This window comes from Leucoraja erinacea, chromosome 5 (assembly GCF_028641065.1).
Source record: "Leucoraja erinacea ecotype New England chromosome 5, Leri_hhj_1, whole genome shotgun sequence".
NCBI classification, from domain to species: domain Eukaryota; kingdom Metazoa; phylum Chordata; class Chondrichthyes; order Rajiformes; family Rajidae; genus Leucoraja; species Leucoraja erinaceus.
In genome coordinates, this window is record NC_073381.1 from 972,878 (window position 1) to 990,143 (window position 17,266).

General features: G+C 44.6%; 1 protein-coding gene across 2 annotated transcripts in view; it reads left to right on the top strand.

The window, feature by feature from the left end:
- Positions 1–256: 256 nt before the first annotated feature.
- cd164 (CD164 molecule, sialomucin) overlaps positions 257–17,266 on the top strand; it is a 42,754-nt gene continuing 25,744 nt past the window's right edge. For both annotated transcript variants that reach the window (XM_055634970.1, XM_055634971.1), the window contains exons 1-2: positions 257–334; positions 10,129–10,215. In XM_055634970.1, coding sequence (XP_055490945.1) covers positions 277–334; positions 10,129–10,215 — 145 coding nt within the window. In that variant the 5' untranslated portion in view covers positions 257–276. The remainder of the gene's footprint in view (positions 335–10,128; positions 10,216–17,266) is intronic.

Sequence of the window (17,266 nt, forward strand, 5' to 3'; positions counted from 1 at the left end):
TCACTGCCCCTCAGGTCTCTGCCCCTCCCCCACACGTCACTGCCCCTCCCCCCACCCTCAGACGTCACTACCCCCTCAGATCTCTGACCCTCCCCCCATCCACCGCCACTGACGTTACGGCCCCTCCCCCACGTCACGCCCCCCTCTACGTCACGGCCCCCCTCCCCCCCCCCACGGAGGCGCCAGCCCGGCACCGCAGTCACGTGAGCAACGGCGGCAGCAACGGCGGGACGGGACTGGGACTGGGACTGAGCAGCAACGGCGGCGGCGGCGACGATGCATTGGTCCGTGTGGTGCGGTGTCGCGCTGCTCTGTAGCGGCGTCTTCTGCGCTGGTGAGTCCCCGGCTCCCCGCCTCCCCGCCTGGGCCCAAACCCAACCTCAACCCCAACCCCCCGCTGCCCGGATCCGTCAAACTCCCGGCCCTGAGGCCTTCATCCACCCTTCATCCTCACTCCTCGCCGCTTCCCCCCCCCCCCCCTCCCCTCCTCCTCCCGGGGCGGGCGGGCGCTGGGGGTCGGGCAGCGCGACCCGGGCTCCACCCGCCGGCGCCAACATGGTGGGCGACCGGAGAGCCCACCACGTCCTCCCCCACCCCCCCCCCCACACCCAACTCCACCCCCCCCCCCTCACACCTACTCTCCCCCCTTTACCCTCCCCCCCCCCTTACCCTCGCATCCACCCTCTCACTCCCCTCTTCACCTCCCATTCCACCGCCTCCCCTCTACCCCCCTCCTTATTGCTATATTTAAGAGGGAGTTAGATGTGGCCCTTGTGGCCAAGGGGATCAGGGGGTATGGAGAGAAGGCAGGTACAGGATACTGAGTTGGATGATCAGCCATGATCATATTGAATGGCGGTGCAGGCTCGAAGGGCCGAATGGCCTACTCCTGCACCTAATTTCTATGTTTCCCACAAACACCCCATCTCCTACTCCCTACTCTCCCCCCCCCCCCTCCTACTCCCTCTCCTCTTATTCCCCCCCCCCTCCTACTCAGCCCCCCCCCCCCCCCCTTACCCCTACGCCGGCCAACACCCCCTACTCCCAGTTTCTTCCCTCCCCCCCTCTTATTCCCCCTCCCCCCTACCACCCCCCCCCCCCCCCTTACCCCTACCCGGCCAACACCCCCTACTCCCAGTTTCTTCCCTCCCCCCCATTTCCCTCCCTCCCGTCTCCTTTCCCCATTCTCCGGCCTGTGAGAGCCGGCTGTGCGGTTGGGACCGGGGTTGTCGCGGTGTGTGAGAGGCGCAGCGTTGTGTAAACATTCCTTTTCTCGTCATTCAGGAAGGTGATTGCAACAGTTGTAAAGCACTTAGGGCGACTTGGAAGAGACACACGTACACGCCGCATCGTTTATATCTACTCCGGCGATTTATCATGATTTGAAACCTAGAATGGTTTATTAGTTTATTGAGTCAAAATCCATTGCATAATACTGCAAAGGCTGCCTATCACCACCCCCTCATTGCCAATTAGAACTGATAAGTGCAAGTCTAACGCAATGTTTACAATTTTAATCTAGGCGTATTGTACTAGAATGCACAGATTTTCAACTTTTATTTTTGAAAATCCTTAAGGTGACATCTCTAAGATTTTGAGTTCATCATATTAATAGCGCTTTAAAAAAATCAGAAGCTTTCAAGTCAAATAGAAATGGACTGTATGGTGGCATTTTTTAACCTCGATTTTGATGCTTTTTCGTGGTTTTAGGTTGGTGGGAGGTGCTACCCAAGAGCACAAGGGCAGTTAGTCATGGAGTGATACAGTGTGGAAACAGGCCTTTCGGCCCAACTTGGCCACGCCGGCCAACATGTCCCACCTGCCTGCGTTTGACCCATATCCCTCTAAACCTATCCAATCCATGCACCTGCCCAAATGTTTCTTGAACGTTTGCGATTGTACCTACCTCAACTACCTCCTCCAACCGCTTGTTCCGTACACCCACTACCCCTTGTATGATAAATAATGATTTTATACACCTCTAGAAGATCACTTCTCATCCTCCAATCTCTCCTTATAGCTCAGACACTCTAGTCTGGGCAACATTCTTGTAATTCTTCTATGTACCCTTTCCAGCTTGACAGCATGTTTCCTATAACATGGTGCCCAGAACTGAACATAGTACTCTAAATGTGGCCTCATCAACATCTTATACTGCAACATGACCTCCCGACTTCTATACTCAATGCTCTGACTGATGAGGGCCAATGTGCCAATAGCCTTTTTGACCACCCTATCTACCTATTGACCTGTCCCTTTCCACAAACTATGTACCTGCATTTTGTGTCTACCTGTATTCCTAGATCCCTCTGCTCCACAAGACTCCCCAGAGTCAGATAGTCTAGGCAGAACCTATCATTCAATGTGTAGGTCCTGCCCACGTTATTCTTCCTAAAATGCAACACTTCACATTTCTCTGTATTAAATTCCATTGTTCTTTCAACAGAAGTGGATGGGATTGATTACAATCAATACAATATAATCAGTTTTGTTTGTCACATTGCACATAAAGTGCAAGTGAAATTAGTATGGGTACGGGGGGTTATGGGGAGAAGGCAGGAGAATGGAGTTAGGAGGGAGAGATAGATCAGCCATGATTGAATGGCAGCGCAGACTTGATGGGCCCAATGGCCTAATTCTGCTCCTATCACTTATGACAGGTGTAGAGGGATATGGGCCAAATGCAGACAGGTTGGACAAGTGTAGATGGGTCATGTTGGTTGGTGTGGGCAAGTTGGGCTGAAGGGTCTGTTTCCATGCTGTCTGACTTTCAGATGACCACAGGCAGATCAGGTGGATGCATTTCTTGAGAAAGATATGGTCAAATGTGGGCAGGTGCGACTAATGTAGATGGGGCAGCATGGGCAAGTTGGGCTGAAAATTCAGTGCATGGAATTTTTTTTAAAGATTTAGCAAATTAACTTTTTTTCTCTTTCACCACCTTTCTGACCGCAATTCTGCTCCCGAGCTAAATAATTTTTTAAATTCAATTGTGTTAAACCTTCCACAGTTATCAATTTCTAGAAGTTGAGTGCAAGTGTTTTATTCTGTGCAAAGCACATTTCAATAATGAGTGGCACAGTTCCAGATCCATTGAATATTTTAACAGATATTGACTCTATTTTAGAATATGGTTCTGTTGCTTTGGGGAAGTGCTCGAGTGCTCCTTGTTTGTTAACTTTGGATCCAGTTTCAGAGTTGAGGTGTTTCTGCACCAGGGTGTAACTTCCTTTAAAAGCAAAAATCAGAACGCCAAAAATGTAATGTAAAAAGGGAGCTATATACTGAAATAGCAGGCTGGTCATGTGTGAAGAGAGTAGCTAATGTTGCCCAAGTTCATATTTCTCATGACGTGGATAATTGATCCTAAGCAGCCTTTTGCCTCTCCCTATACAGCCCCCCCCCCAGTGGTCTGATCATTAGGCTTATGGGAATGTGCCTGTGCTAAATTCGCAAATCATGATCCAAAAATATGAAATTGAGTCTTGCAGTGTGGAAACAGGCCATTAGCCCAACTTGCCCACATTGGTCAATATGTCCCATCTACACTAGTCCCATCTGCCTGGATTTGGCTCATAAATCCCTCTTAAACTGTCCCATCCACATACCTGTCTAAATATCCAGATGATCAGCCATGAACACATTGAATGGCTTAAAAGGCCGAATGGGTCACTCCTGCACCTATTTTCTACGGTTCTTAAACGTTGCGGTAATGGCAAATGTTCAACTTTTTCAGTGTCCTCTTTTCCAGTCGGCATTAATACACGGGTACAGTAGGAATGATCTTAAGCAGACTTAATAGAACAGATCTTACTGTTATTTATTGGTTGTTTATTGAGATAGTTGTACAAACAAAGAGATGAACGTAGCAGGTTTTCTGTATTCTGTGTGCAGGTTGTAGCTGGTTGCTCTGTCTCTGGTCTGGTGACAACTGTATGCGCTCCCTCCCTGTGCCTGACCCCTTCCTGTCCCCGATGCCCTTACATATACACCACCCTGAGCATCTAATGATAGCCACCAAGTGTCCAAGATAATACTGCAAGATATATCTCATCAAAATAATATATGCCAATAAACTATATGTAATAAACATGAATGGCTCCTGCAGATGCGATTGTACCTGCTCCAACTCCTCCGGCAGCTCGTTCCGTACACCCCCCATCCTTTGTGTGAAAAAGTTGCCCCTCGGGTTCCTATTAAATCTCTTCCGCCGCCCCCCTCACCTTAAACCTATGTCCTCTGGTTCTCAATTCCCCTACTCTGGGCAAGAGCCTCTGTGCATCTACCCAATCTCTTCCTCTCATGATTTTGGACACAGATACAAAATATAATTCACTATTTGAATCAGTGTGTGTGACGTGACAGGCAAATAAATACAAAATTAATTTTATTTCCACTCGTGGCCTAGCGTAGCAAAAAAAATCATCACCTGACTATTTTCTTAGATCAGGATTTCTCCTCTCTTTCCTCCCCACCACCCCCTTTCTGCTGTAACACAGGAGTCGCCTGTAATCAATTCAACCCCTCACGCCCATTAACTCCCCCTTTTGATTCCTGTGCTGCTTATTTACTTGGTAATTTCCACCAGATAGGTGCAGAAGCACAGGTGGCCTTGGGGGGGGGGGGGGGGAATGGAAAAGATGTTCAGATTCTGAAAAGGCCCAAAACGGAACTCATTTAGAAAACACCAGAGGGAAGGGATTTCTAAGCAAGAGGAAGTGGGCTATTTGAAAAAACAGAAGAAGTGTTTGCCTATTTTTTGTTAAATAGTTCCTTGTAATAATATCACACTGGTGAAAATCACTTGCATTTGGTGCAGGGACCAGTTGGCTCAAGTTACATTTCAAGGGTTAAGCTACTCATTAATGGAATAATAGATTTGATGGTTGGAAGAGTGACGCTTGTAAATGCCCATTCACTGTGCACGTTTGATATTAAATTACAGCATTTACAGTGCTTTTGGAGCAAAGAGATTATGCTGCGTAGAAAGGAGCTGCAGATGCTGGTTGAAACCAAAGATAGACACATAATGCTGGAGTAACTCAGGGAGACGGGCAGTAACTGTAGATGGTTATACTCCGCAGTCTCTAGCTTTCAGCCCGAAAAGAATTGAGAAATTAAACAATTCCATCAACTTGAAACGTTAACATGAGTCAGCTATTTAATTGCAACACACACCAGGAAGGGAACAAGGAAATCCGTGCTGCAAGCTCATGGCACAATAAAGTAACAACACAAATAATTTATTGCATTATGTAGGAAGGAACTGCAGATACTGGTTTAAACCGAAGAGAGAGACAAAAAGCTGGAGTAACTCAGCAGGACAGATAACATCTCGGGAGAAAAGGAATAGGTGACGTCACCTATTTGTTTTCTCCACAGATGTTGTCTGACCCGCTGAGTTACTCCAGCTTTTTGTATCTCTCTTCATTTATTGCATTGTTTATTTATATTTATCCGTTTTAGGTGGTAACCAGATGATGATGTTACTTGACCAGACAAATGATTTAGTGCAACCGATATACAGTATAAAGTCCTTTGTAGATTGATACTGAGGTAGAGTTGTGGTTAAGGTTATGCCGTGTGGTTTGATGGTCGATGGGAAGAAGTTGTTCTTGTACTCAAATGTATGTGTTTCACTTGCTGTGGATGCAGCCTGACTAGCTGAGTAATTGCAGTGTTTAGTTTTTCCACATTGCAGCATCTGCAGCAATTTATTCTTGGAATAAAAGCAGAACCAAGTTTTTAGCTCGGCTTACAGACACAGCGTGGAAACAGGCCCTTCGGCCCACCGAGCCCGCGCTGACCAGCGATCCCCGCACACCAACACTATCCAAAGGCCACCTCTTTACCAAAGCCAATTAACCTACAAACCTGTACGTCTTTGGAGCATGGGATGAAACCGGAGCACCCGGAAAATCCCACACGGTCCACTGTACAGACAGCAAGTTGTTATTGCAATAATTTAAACTTTTAATTGTACTCAGCAGTTTCTCTATCTCTAATCAGGTTCCAAGGATGGCAGGTTTGCCATATGAGGAGAGAGTGTGTAGACCATCACTGATTCCCTTATATTTCGAAAAATGATGAAAAATCATAAAACTTAGTCATACAGAGCTTGACAGGCTGGATGTAAGTTCCTCCTCCTGCCACTTGCATGGCACTGTTGAGTCTAGAACCAGGCGTTGTGGATTGGAGAGGGAAACGTTTTGGACTGAGATGTGGACAAATGTCTTTGCCTTGAAGGTGGTGAATCTGGATTTCTCTAGCCTGCAGAACAGCAAGCTTCTTTCAGAAATATTTCTGGAATGGCAAATTGAGGCATGTGGTGAAAGTGGAAGATCTTTCTAAACTTATTGAATTGTGGAGAAAGGTCAGTTCGTGTCCTTATTTCTCCTTTTCTTACTCCCGTTCAGGAGTACCGGAGTATTCTTACCCCTGCTTGTATACACCACTACAACCATGTATCATCCCAAAACAAAAGGGAATTTAAAAATCTTTAATATGCTTTAAACTGGAACTCGTACAACAGTATCCCAGGCGCAAGGGCCAATAGATGGGAGAGTTTCCAGTTCTGGTGTGTAGCAGACCCTGCCTCAGTGTAAGGAAGGTCAGGGATTCAGTAACATGCCCATTGGGAGAAGAGCAAACCTGGACCCATCATTAGATTGTAAGCCCAGCATATTAAAGGACCCTTGTTCACCATGCCTTTCCCAAACTCCACCTCCCACTATGCCATTCCTACCTCTGGATTTCCCAATGTATTTTTTTTTTTAGTACTTATTCTTTTGAAGTGTAGACATTAGATACCATGGCCCCTATATTACAACCATTTTGTTAGATCTAGCAATATCCGAGTTTGATCCCGGCTCCCCGTTGTTAGACCTTACTACAGGTGCTATCTGTGCCGAGTTTGTACGTTTTTCCCATGACTGTGGGTTCTTCGGTTTCCTTGGTTTCTTCGGTTTTCTCCCGCACTCCAAAAGACGTACAGGTTTGTCGGCTGATTGGCTTGGTATAAATGTAAATTGTCCCAAGTGTGTGCAGGTTAGTGCTAATGTCGGGGATGGCTGGTTGGTGCGGACTCGATGGGCTGAAGGGCCTGTTTGGGCTCTGTATCTCTAAACTAATCTAAACAGTTGCTGTGATAATGGATTATATATGTGATGATGCTGGCTAAAAAGTCATGGCATAAATAGCGCGGTGGGATCATTTGCATTAATTTTAGAGGGCAGACAAGGTCTTACTCTATTTGAAATGGCACTTCTAATAAAATGGAGCGCTTCCTTCATTGAAGTATATTTTTCTAAATATTCATCCAAATCTTTACACCGTCCCATATTCTTTGATACTCCACTGCTCTGTTGTTTGTTTGGAGTTATTAAGCATCTGAAAGTTTTCTTGTGGCCATCCTCGGAAATTAATTATATCAAGGGTATATATCTTCGGCATTCACAATATGCAGAGGCTCAAAGTCACGTATATTTATTCATGCGACAAAAATAAATGTATACCTGCTCATACAGATATCTAAGAATAGAGGTTGCAGCTGCCCAACTCTGTCATTTATACTTGGTTGGAGCAAGGAAAGGCTACCTATTATCGGGTGGTGGCAGCCATTTTGATAAAGAATCAGATGTACATCTGCAGAAACATTGTTATCAAGTCTCTCATATTAAACTAGGTTATCATCACACTCTTCCAGTGTAGTTTGGAGACTTTTAAACCAGTATTTATGAAGCTGAACAAGTGGTTGGGAAAATTCTACATTTAATTTTGGAAGATTGTAGCTAGGCAGATGGCAGGAGTGTTACTGGGTGGTTATTTCTTTGTGTCAGTGATTATAATTGTGACATTGCCCTATTGCATAATAACACACAAAGGTAAAAGTGGCTTGAGGCCATTTTATTAGCCTGTGAAATGGCTTCAGATAAGTGCTGAGGAAATCCATTTTAGAGTAGATTAATCTTGGAACATTGGTAGTAAGTACGTAAGAGATTTAATGTTCGGGGTTGTTTGTGATATATATATAAATGACTTGCAAGTAAATGTAGATAGGTTGGTTAGTACGTTTGCAGACAAAACCGAGAATGCTGGAGAAATAAAGGGTGGCCAATTGGCGCAGCGGTAAAGCTGCTGCCTTACAGCAGCCGAGACGCGGGTTTGATCCAGACTATGGGTGCTGTCTCCGGGGTTTCCAGATTCCTCCCACACTCCAAAGACATACAGGATTGCAGGTTAATTGGCCTAGTATAATTGTAAATTGTCCCCAGTTTGTGTAGGATAGTGTAGTGGTGTGCGAGGATCGCTGGTCGGCGCGGACTCGGAATAAAGAAATTACTAAAGAGAACAGAAATTGAGTACACTCAAGACACTAATGTATTTCCCTAAAGATAGACACAAAATGCTAGAGTAACACAGCGGGGCAGGCAGCATCTCTGGAGAGGAGGAATGGGTGATGTTTCGGGGTCGAGTCCCTTCTTCGTCTCAGTCTAAAGAAGGAGAAATTTAATTGAGAGGCCCAGATAGAATAAACAAGAAAAACAATTTCTCATGCAGTTGTATAGGGCTCTGGTAAGACCACATCTGGAGTATTGTGTACAGTTTTGGTCTCCTAATTTGAGGAAGGACATCCTTGTGATTGAAGCAGTGCAGCGTAGGTTCACCAGATTGATCCCTGGGATGGCGGGACTGTCATATGAAGAAAGATTGAAAAGACTAGGCTTGAATTCACTGGAATTTAGAAGGATGAGGGGGATCTTATAGAAACTTATAAAAGGACTGGACAAGCTTGATGCAAGAAAAATGTTTCCAATGTTGGGCGACGGGCCACAGTCTTAGAATAAAGTGGAGGTCATTTAATCCCTTGTGGCTAAAGGGATCAGGGGGTATGGAGAGAAGGCAGGAACAGGATACCGAGTTGGATGATCAGCCATGATCATATTGAATGGCGGTGCAGGCTCGAAGGGCTGACTGGTGTACTCCTGCACCTATTTTCTATGTAGATAATTATTAAAATGTGGATTTGTAGAGCCTTTAGTATCAGGCCGGGTGAATTAGATCCTTTCTCCAATTAAGGCAGATTTATGGATGAAGAAGGGTTTCGGCCCGAAACGTTGCCTATTTCCTTCGCTCCATAGATGCTGCTGCACCCGCTGAGTTTCTCCAGCTTTTCTGTGTAACCTAAGGCAGATTTATGATGGATTTTTGGAAACTAGTTGGGTAATTATATCGATCATGATTTAAAAAAAAAAAAATATATTGCTCTGTCATGCTGGATATATTTCCATTGCACAGCACATTCAGGGATCCTGATGGAAGTTGCTGGCAGTAATATAATCCAGGAGTGTTTTTTCCTTCAATTATATTTAAAGCTGTTTTCTGCATTAATATTGCCGATGAGCGTTTGACGACACTGGGCCTGTACTGTCTAGATTTTAGAGGAATGATGGAGGAACCTCATTGAAGTGTACCAAATAACGAAATGTTTGGATAATGTGGATGTGGAGAGGATGTTTCCACTAGTGGGAGGGTCTAGGACTAGAGGTCACAGCCTCAGAATTAAAGAACGTTTCTTTAGGAAAGTGATGAGGAATTTCTTTAGTCAGAGGGTGGTGAATCTGTGGAATTCTTTGCCTCAGAAGGCTGTGGAGGCCGTCAATGGATATTTTGAAGCCTGAGATAGATAGATTCTTGATCAGTACGGGTGACAGGGGTTATGGGGAGAAGGCAGGAGAATGCGGTGAGGAGGGAGAGATGGACAGCCATGATTGAATGGTGGAGTAAACTTGATTGGTTGAATGGCCTAATTCTACACCTATCACTTATGACTACTAATTTTTTACTGACCTGGTATTTTTAAAGCACAGATTGACAGATTCTTGATTAGTACGGATGTCAGGGGTTATAGGGCGAAGGCAGGAAAATGGGGTCAGGAGCGGGAGATAGATCAGCCATGAGTGAATGGCGGAGTAGACTTGATGGGTCAAACGGCCTAATTTTTTGCACATGACAAGAATTTTTGCGCAAAAGTAAGGGTTGTCCTATGGTTTGAGTAATTTTATGTTACATTTTCTGAAGGTATGTTACTAATTAAACTATTATTTTGTTGTTTTGAATTCTCTCTAGAGAATTGCGTGGACTTTCATGACTGCAAGACCTGCAATGTCAACGTCACAAAAGCCAACACGTCTTGCCAATGGCAAATCTGCATCGGTAAGGATTCATCAATTATTCCGCTATATTCTGTTGGCCTGCAAGATATTAAACTAATTAATTTGCATATTATGTGTAGCGTTAGCGTCTTTAGCCTTTGTAAATTGCTTGCCAGCAGATTTTGTCTTTGCATTAATAGGCAATATCTTTGGACAGATGTACAAAATTGCAAAAATTACAAGATTGGGTTTGGCCCATTGAGGAAAAATGTTCTTAAAACTTTTTACCAGATAAAGTTGAGAGTCTGAGATTTATTGAAATTATTTAATTGATGTTGCATTAAACATAGATTACCACTTGAATTTTAATGTATAAACTGTAGTTGATGCAGCCATAGAGCACCAGAAACCTGGGTTCAGTCCACAACTCCGGTAAGGTAGACAAAATTGCTGGAGAAACTCAGCGGGTGCAGCAGAATCTATGGAGTGAAGGAAATAGGCAACGTTTCGACCGGAAACGTTGCCTATTTCCTTCGTTCCAGAGATGCTGCTGCACCCGCTGAGTTTCTCCAGCACTTTCGTTACCCTCAACTCCGGTAATATCTGTTGGGAATTTGCACCTTCTTATGAGTTCTTTGGTTTCCGGATGCTCGTTTCCTGTTCTTCCCAGCTGTTATCAGGCAACATAACCATTCTATCAACAGGAGAGCAGTCCTGAGCTACTCTACCGCATTGGAGACATTCAGACTATCTTCAATCGGACTTTACTGGACCTCACTGACTGTTTAAAATCATTTTGATGGAATGTAATTTGAAAACATACTTATAGCCTCCAAGTTTAGAGATGTTTGAGTATAGGAGCAGGGATGCTCTACTGCAGTTGTACAGGGTCTTGGTGAGACCACACCTGGCGTATTGCGTACAGTTTTGGTCTCCTAATCTGAGGAAAGACATTCTTGCCGTAGAGGGAGTACAGAGAAGGTTCACCAGACTGATTCCTGGGATGTCAGGGCTTTCACATGAAGAAAGACTGGATAGACTCGGCTTGTACTCGCTAGAATTTAGAAGATTGAGGGGGGATCTTATAAAAACTTACAAAATTCTTAAGGGGTTGGACAGGCTAGATGCAGGAAGATTGTTCCCGATGTTGAGGAAGTCCAGAACAAGGGGTCACAGCTTAAGGATAAGGAGGAAATCTTTTAGGACCGAGATGAGAAAAACATTTTTCACACAGAGTGGTGAATCTGTGGAATTTTCTGCCACAGAAGGTAGTTGAGTCCAGTTCATTGGCTATATTTAAGAGGGAGTTAAATGTGGCCCTTGTGGCTAAACGTATCAGGGGGTATGGTGAGAAGGCAGGTACAGGATACTGAGTTGGATGATCATATTGAATGGCGGTGTAGGCTCAAAGGGCCGAATGGCCTACTCCTGCACCTATTTTCTATGTTTCTATTAACGAAAATAGAAGAAAGTGCCTTCAAACATTAAAAATGTTTTAAATTATTGTAGCTGAGTACAGACACATCTTGTATTATGTGGAGGTCACACGTTTGAAAAACAGCATATTATTCAAAAACGCACATTAAACATGGGTGACTACGTTGTCAGCAGTTCATTTGAGTCCGTTATTCCAAAGTACCAGTGCGTAAATCAAGGTTTGGTATTTGAGTAACAAGCGTGTATTTTATCACGAAATGAAATGAGTGCAAAATGCAAAGTGCCTGTGTTTGTATGGCCTCAAATGTTTCGGGGAGCAGGCGGATGAGGTTGATTAGGGAAAAATAGATCAGCCAATATTGAGTGGCAGTGCAGACTCAATGGTCCGAATGGTGTAATTCCGCTCTTATGTCCTATAACCTTATGTAGTTCTTTTAAATAGTAAAGGATGCTGGAGAAAGAAAGCAGGGCAGATTATTTCCAAGATGCTGCCCAACCCAGGTGACTATTTGCATGCTAGCCACAGATACCGATCTACAAACGCATATTACAATAGTTCAAAGCTTTAAAATCTCTACTCCTACTGCTGGACGCTGCAAATCGCTCGTCATGTATTATGTAATCATGTATTATTGTCTTTCCGCTGACTATTTAGCACGCGATAAAACCTTTGTACACCTGACAATAAACAAAACTGAAACTGAAGAAATGTTGTGGTAAGGTGCTATCAAACATTGAGCAGGTTCAGACAGTGTACGTCCTTCAGTCCAATGTTCTCATAAAGGGATTGATTGCAGGTAGGTCCTGATGCCATGTTTTTAGATATGTACTAGACTATGGTGGGCTTGCGGGCTGGCAGTTGTCTGGGAAACCGAAGATATCACACACACACACACACACACACACACACACACACACACACACACACACACACACTCACACACACACACACACACACACACACCCTCTCTCATGAATCAACTCGCGCGATTGAGCGCAAGCACAGTGCAGACCTGCCCTTCAATTCAGTTCAAGCAGCACAGTGCAGACCTACCCTTCAATTCAGTTCAAGCAGCACAGTGCAGACCCACAGTTCAGTTCACTCATGTCGTAGACTCAACTCTCACTCAAGTCAAATCAAGTCATGTTTATTTGTCACATACACATACAAGATGTGCATTGAAATGAAAGTGGCAATGCTCGCGGACTTTTGTGATTGGGGACAAACACATCAGCCAAACAAATTGGCAACACAATCATAACACACATATTTCTTTTACATAATAAATAATGGAAGGAAAAACGTTCAGTAGAGTTAGTCCCTGGTGAGATAGGCGTTTACAGTCCGAATTGCCTCTGGGAAGAAACTCCTTCTCAACCTCTCCGTTCTCACCGCATGGCAACGGAGGCGTTTGCCTGACTGTAGCAGCTGGAACAGTCCGTTGCAGGGGTGGAAGAGGTCTCCCATGATTTTATTTGCTCTGGAGTTGCACCTCCTGTTATATAGTTCCTGCAGGGGGGCGAGTGAAGTTCCCATAGTGCGTTCGGCTGCGAACGCACTACTCTCTGCAGAGCCTTCTTGTCCTTGGCAGAGCAATTCCCAAACCAGATGGTAATGTTCCCGGACAAGTTGCTTTCCACCACCGCTGCGTAGAAGCACTGGAGGATCCTCGGAGACACTCTGAATTTCCTCAATTGCCTGAGGTGGTAAAGGCACTGCCTTGCCTTACTCACGAGTGCTGAGGCGTGTGATGCCCATGTCATATCCTCGGAGATGTGGACTCCCAGATATTTAAAACAGTTCACCCTATCCACAGGATCCCCATTTATCCTCAATGGAGTGTGCGTCCTCGGATGATGTGCCCTCCTAAAGTCCATGATCAGCTCCTTCGTTTTTTTGATGTTCAAGAGGAGGCTGTTATCCTGGCACCAGAGTGCTAGATCAGCCACCTCCTCCCGGTAGGCCTTCTCATCGTTGTCTGAGATCAGGCCCACCACCACAGTGCCATCAGCAAACTTAATTATTGAGTTGGAGCTGAACCTAGCCACACAGTCATGTGTGTACAGGGAGTACAATAAGGGTCTTCCGGGGTGACTGACTCGCATCCAGCCTCCGGGGCTTTATTCTCCTGGCCCCCCCCCCCCCCCCCCCCCCCCCCCCGAAAGGGGTTTGCCTTCGTCATGGGTGTTGCCTTCGTCTGACACTGACGAGAAGACCAATCTGCTGATCGTCACGATTTTTAAACCATTCATAACTCTTTTATTAACGTTGGGGCAGTTGGAGGAGAGGAAGACGGTGAGTATGATGGCAGTGACAACGTAGACAGGAAGTGGTCAAGATGAGACTTTTAGTAATAGTGTAGATGTTCAAAATGATTTTTAATATTTTTGGGAATCTGACTAAAAGTGGGATCATATTTAAACATGAGTCTTTGTTCTATTTGTCGATGGAAATTAAGTATTTTCAAATGTTGTTTATTTAATCTCATTTTCTCATACTATTAGTAAAAATCAAGTGTTTCTCCTAGTAAGTCAAGTCACTTTTATTTCTATAGCACATTAAAAAAATAACTCGTTGGCCAAAGTGCTTTACATTGGTGGAGGTGCTAAAGTTATACAACAGTGGTTCATAGATTAAATACAAACATCACTACATACATATGACCCTCGCTCAGAGGACGTCAAGAAAGACTTGGGAGTAGAGATGAGTTTTAAGTCTCGACTTAAAGGAGTCGACGGAGGGGGCAGTTCTGAATGGAAGAGGGATGCTGTTCCACAGTCTAGGAGCTGCAACCGCAAAGGCGCGGTCGCCCCTGAGCTTATGCCTAGACCGTGGGATGTTCAGTAACCCCAAGTCGGCTGATCTGAGGGACCTGGAGGTGGTGTGGTGGGTAAGCAGACTTTTGATGTAGGTGGGGGTAAGCCCATTAAGGGCTTTGTAGAATGGTTCTGCTAATGGTTTAGCATGGACATGACCTGTGTGAAGTAACATTTGCTGTTAGGAATTTGCTATAAAATGCAACCTTAAAATTGTAGTTAATTAGTAAGGCCCACTGGTTGTGAAGGTAGTTGCATTTATGTTAATAGATCTGCATCTCCTTTCCCCCGTGTAGAACTAGTACAGGCACATGTGTCAACTGTCCTCCATCTATGTCCGATAGTCTGTTTTAGTGGACTAGATTGGGGGTAGAAATGAGAATATTTCTGAGAATGTTTTGCATAAAATCAGGCATCTGAAAATAACAGTTGTAATCATTTACAGGGGTGGACTCTCTGGCAAAGGCCGAATTCCTAGCCATCTCTAAATGGTGGTTTGATACAACTGAGTGACTTGCTAAGTAACTTCAGAGTACAATTAATAGTCCACAACATAGGGCCTTGTTCTGCACATGGCCGGATGAATTAATAACACAAGCTTTCCATCCCCAAAGGGGATTAGTGATGTGAGATTCTCTAGTGGAGTTAGATAGTTTCATAATTGCCAATGTTGATGACATATCCTCAATTATTCAATGAACTGATTTAATTCTGGTTATTAACTTCTGATAGCACGGGAAATAGAGGAACAGACAACCAGGCAAATTGTGGAAAGAAATAAAAGCAACAGGGTAGGTGCCGTGGTTGACTTTAACTTCCCCAATATTGACAAGGGCTTGCTTAGTGTCAGGGACTTAGAACTGCAGAGCCAGAACCAGGCGCTTTGGCCCAACTCATCCATGCCGACCCATAGCTTGTCCCATTTTACTTGTGTGTGGCCCTTGTCCCTATAAACCTTTTCTGTCCGTGTACCTGTCCAAATGTCTTTTATCGGGTTAGTTTGGGCAGAATTTGTTAGGTCGAACATGGAGGGTTTCTTGCCATAATATACAAATAATCCAACCAGAGATGGGGCCATAATGGACCCCGTTTTTTGGAGTTTCAGTGGGAGAACATTCGGGGAGCAGCGATTATAAATATCTGAAAACTTAGATTTAGAGATACAGCGTGGAAATTGGCCCTTCGGCCCACCGAGCCCATACTGACCCGTGATCACCTGTACACTAGTTGCATCCTACACACTGGGGCCAATTTACCTACAAGCCTGCACGTCTTTGCAAGCTGGAAGGAAACCGGAGCACCTGGTGAAAAGCCACACGGCAATCTTATGCACAGACAGCACCCGAAGTCAGGATCGAACTCGGTTCGCTGGCTCTGTAAGGCAGCCGTTCTACTGTTGTGCCACTGTGCCATTCCTGTTGAGTTATGGATAAGATAAGGACTGGACCTGAGAGGAAATTCTAAATTAAGGAAAGGCTTATTACAGCGATATTATAGGAAGACTGGATTGGAAGCAACTATTATTGGTCAAGCCCACATCTGACAACGTTGTTCAATGTCCAGCTGGTCAGATTTCAGGACCAACATGTTCCTGTTTGGAAGTAAAACGAAGATGGTGATGTTCAGTGTCCTTGGATGAAGCGAGATGTTGCAATCTAGTCACAAATCTCAAATCAGACATAGCGTTTGAGTTCCCATTTTCATTTATCAAGGATGAAAATGAAACCTTGTGCCCAACCCATCAGAGGGAATCTTAATACATTTAGTGCATACATTAAAAGCAAGGAGGTAGCTAGGGTGAGGGGAGCGTCACTCGAGGAAAAAAGGAGAGAATTTATACTTGGAACCCGAGGAAAGGTGGTGAATCTGTTGAATTAATTGCCGCGGAAGTCTGTGGAGGCTGTCAATTGATATTTTCTATGCAGATTCTTGATTAGTACGGGTGTCGGGGGTTATGGGGAGAAGGCAGGAGAATAGGGTAGGAGGGAGAGATAGATCAGCCGTGATTGAATGGTGGTGTAGACTTTATGGGCTGAACGGCCCAATTCAACTCCTATCACTAATGAAGTGGGTGAGGTACTAAACAATACTGTCCAGAAAAGAACTGCAGATGCTGGTTTAAATCTAAGATAGGCACAAAATGCTGGAGTAACTCAGTGGGACAGGCAGCATCTCTGGAGAGAAGGAATGGGTGACGTTTCGGGTTGAGACCCTTCTTCAGACTGATATCAGGTGAGTGGGCGGGACAGAGGTAGAATGTAGTCGGAGACGGTAAGACTGGTGGGAGAACTGGGGAAAGAGGAGGGGGTGGAGAATGGGAAAGGCAGGGCTATTTGGAGTTGGAGAAGTTAGTATTCATGGAAGATGAAAAGGAGATGGGAAGTGAAGTTAGGGAAGGGTTTGCTGATTATTTGATTGAGGTAATTCATTCTAGGTCATTTTGGGATTTTTGTATCCTTTTTAGCCACAAGTAAGATCCCAGAGGACTAATGTAGCTAATGTTGTTCCTCTGTTTAAGAACGACAATGGAAACAAATCAGGAAATGTTAGAATGGTAGGCCTTGTGTCAGTGGTAGGGAAATTATTGGAGAAAATTCTTAAGGATACAGTCCACTCGCACCAGGGACTTCTTGGGGTGATCGGCATAGATTTGTGTCTGGGAGGTCATGTCATACAAACGAGTTATTTGAGGAGACGGTTGTTGGTTGGGAGGAAATGTTGTCTTCATGGAGTTTGGTAAAGCTTTTGACAAGAACTTAAAAATTACGACTCTGCCCGTCATGATTTTTCATTCTTCTAAGGTCACCTGCTCCAATTCGCTGCCGATAATGCAAAAACTCTAGACATGGTTCATCCAC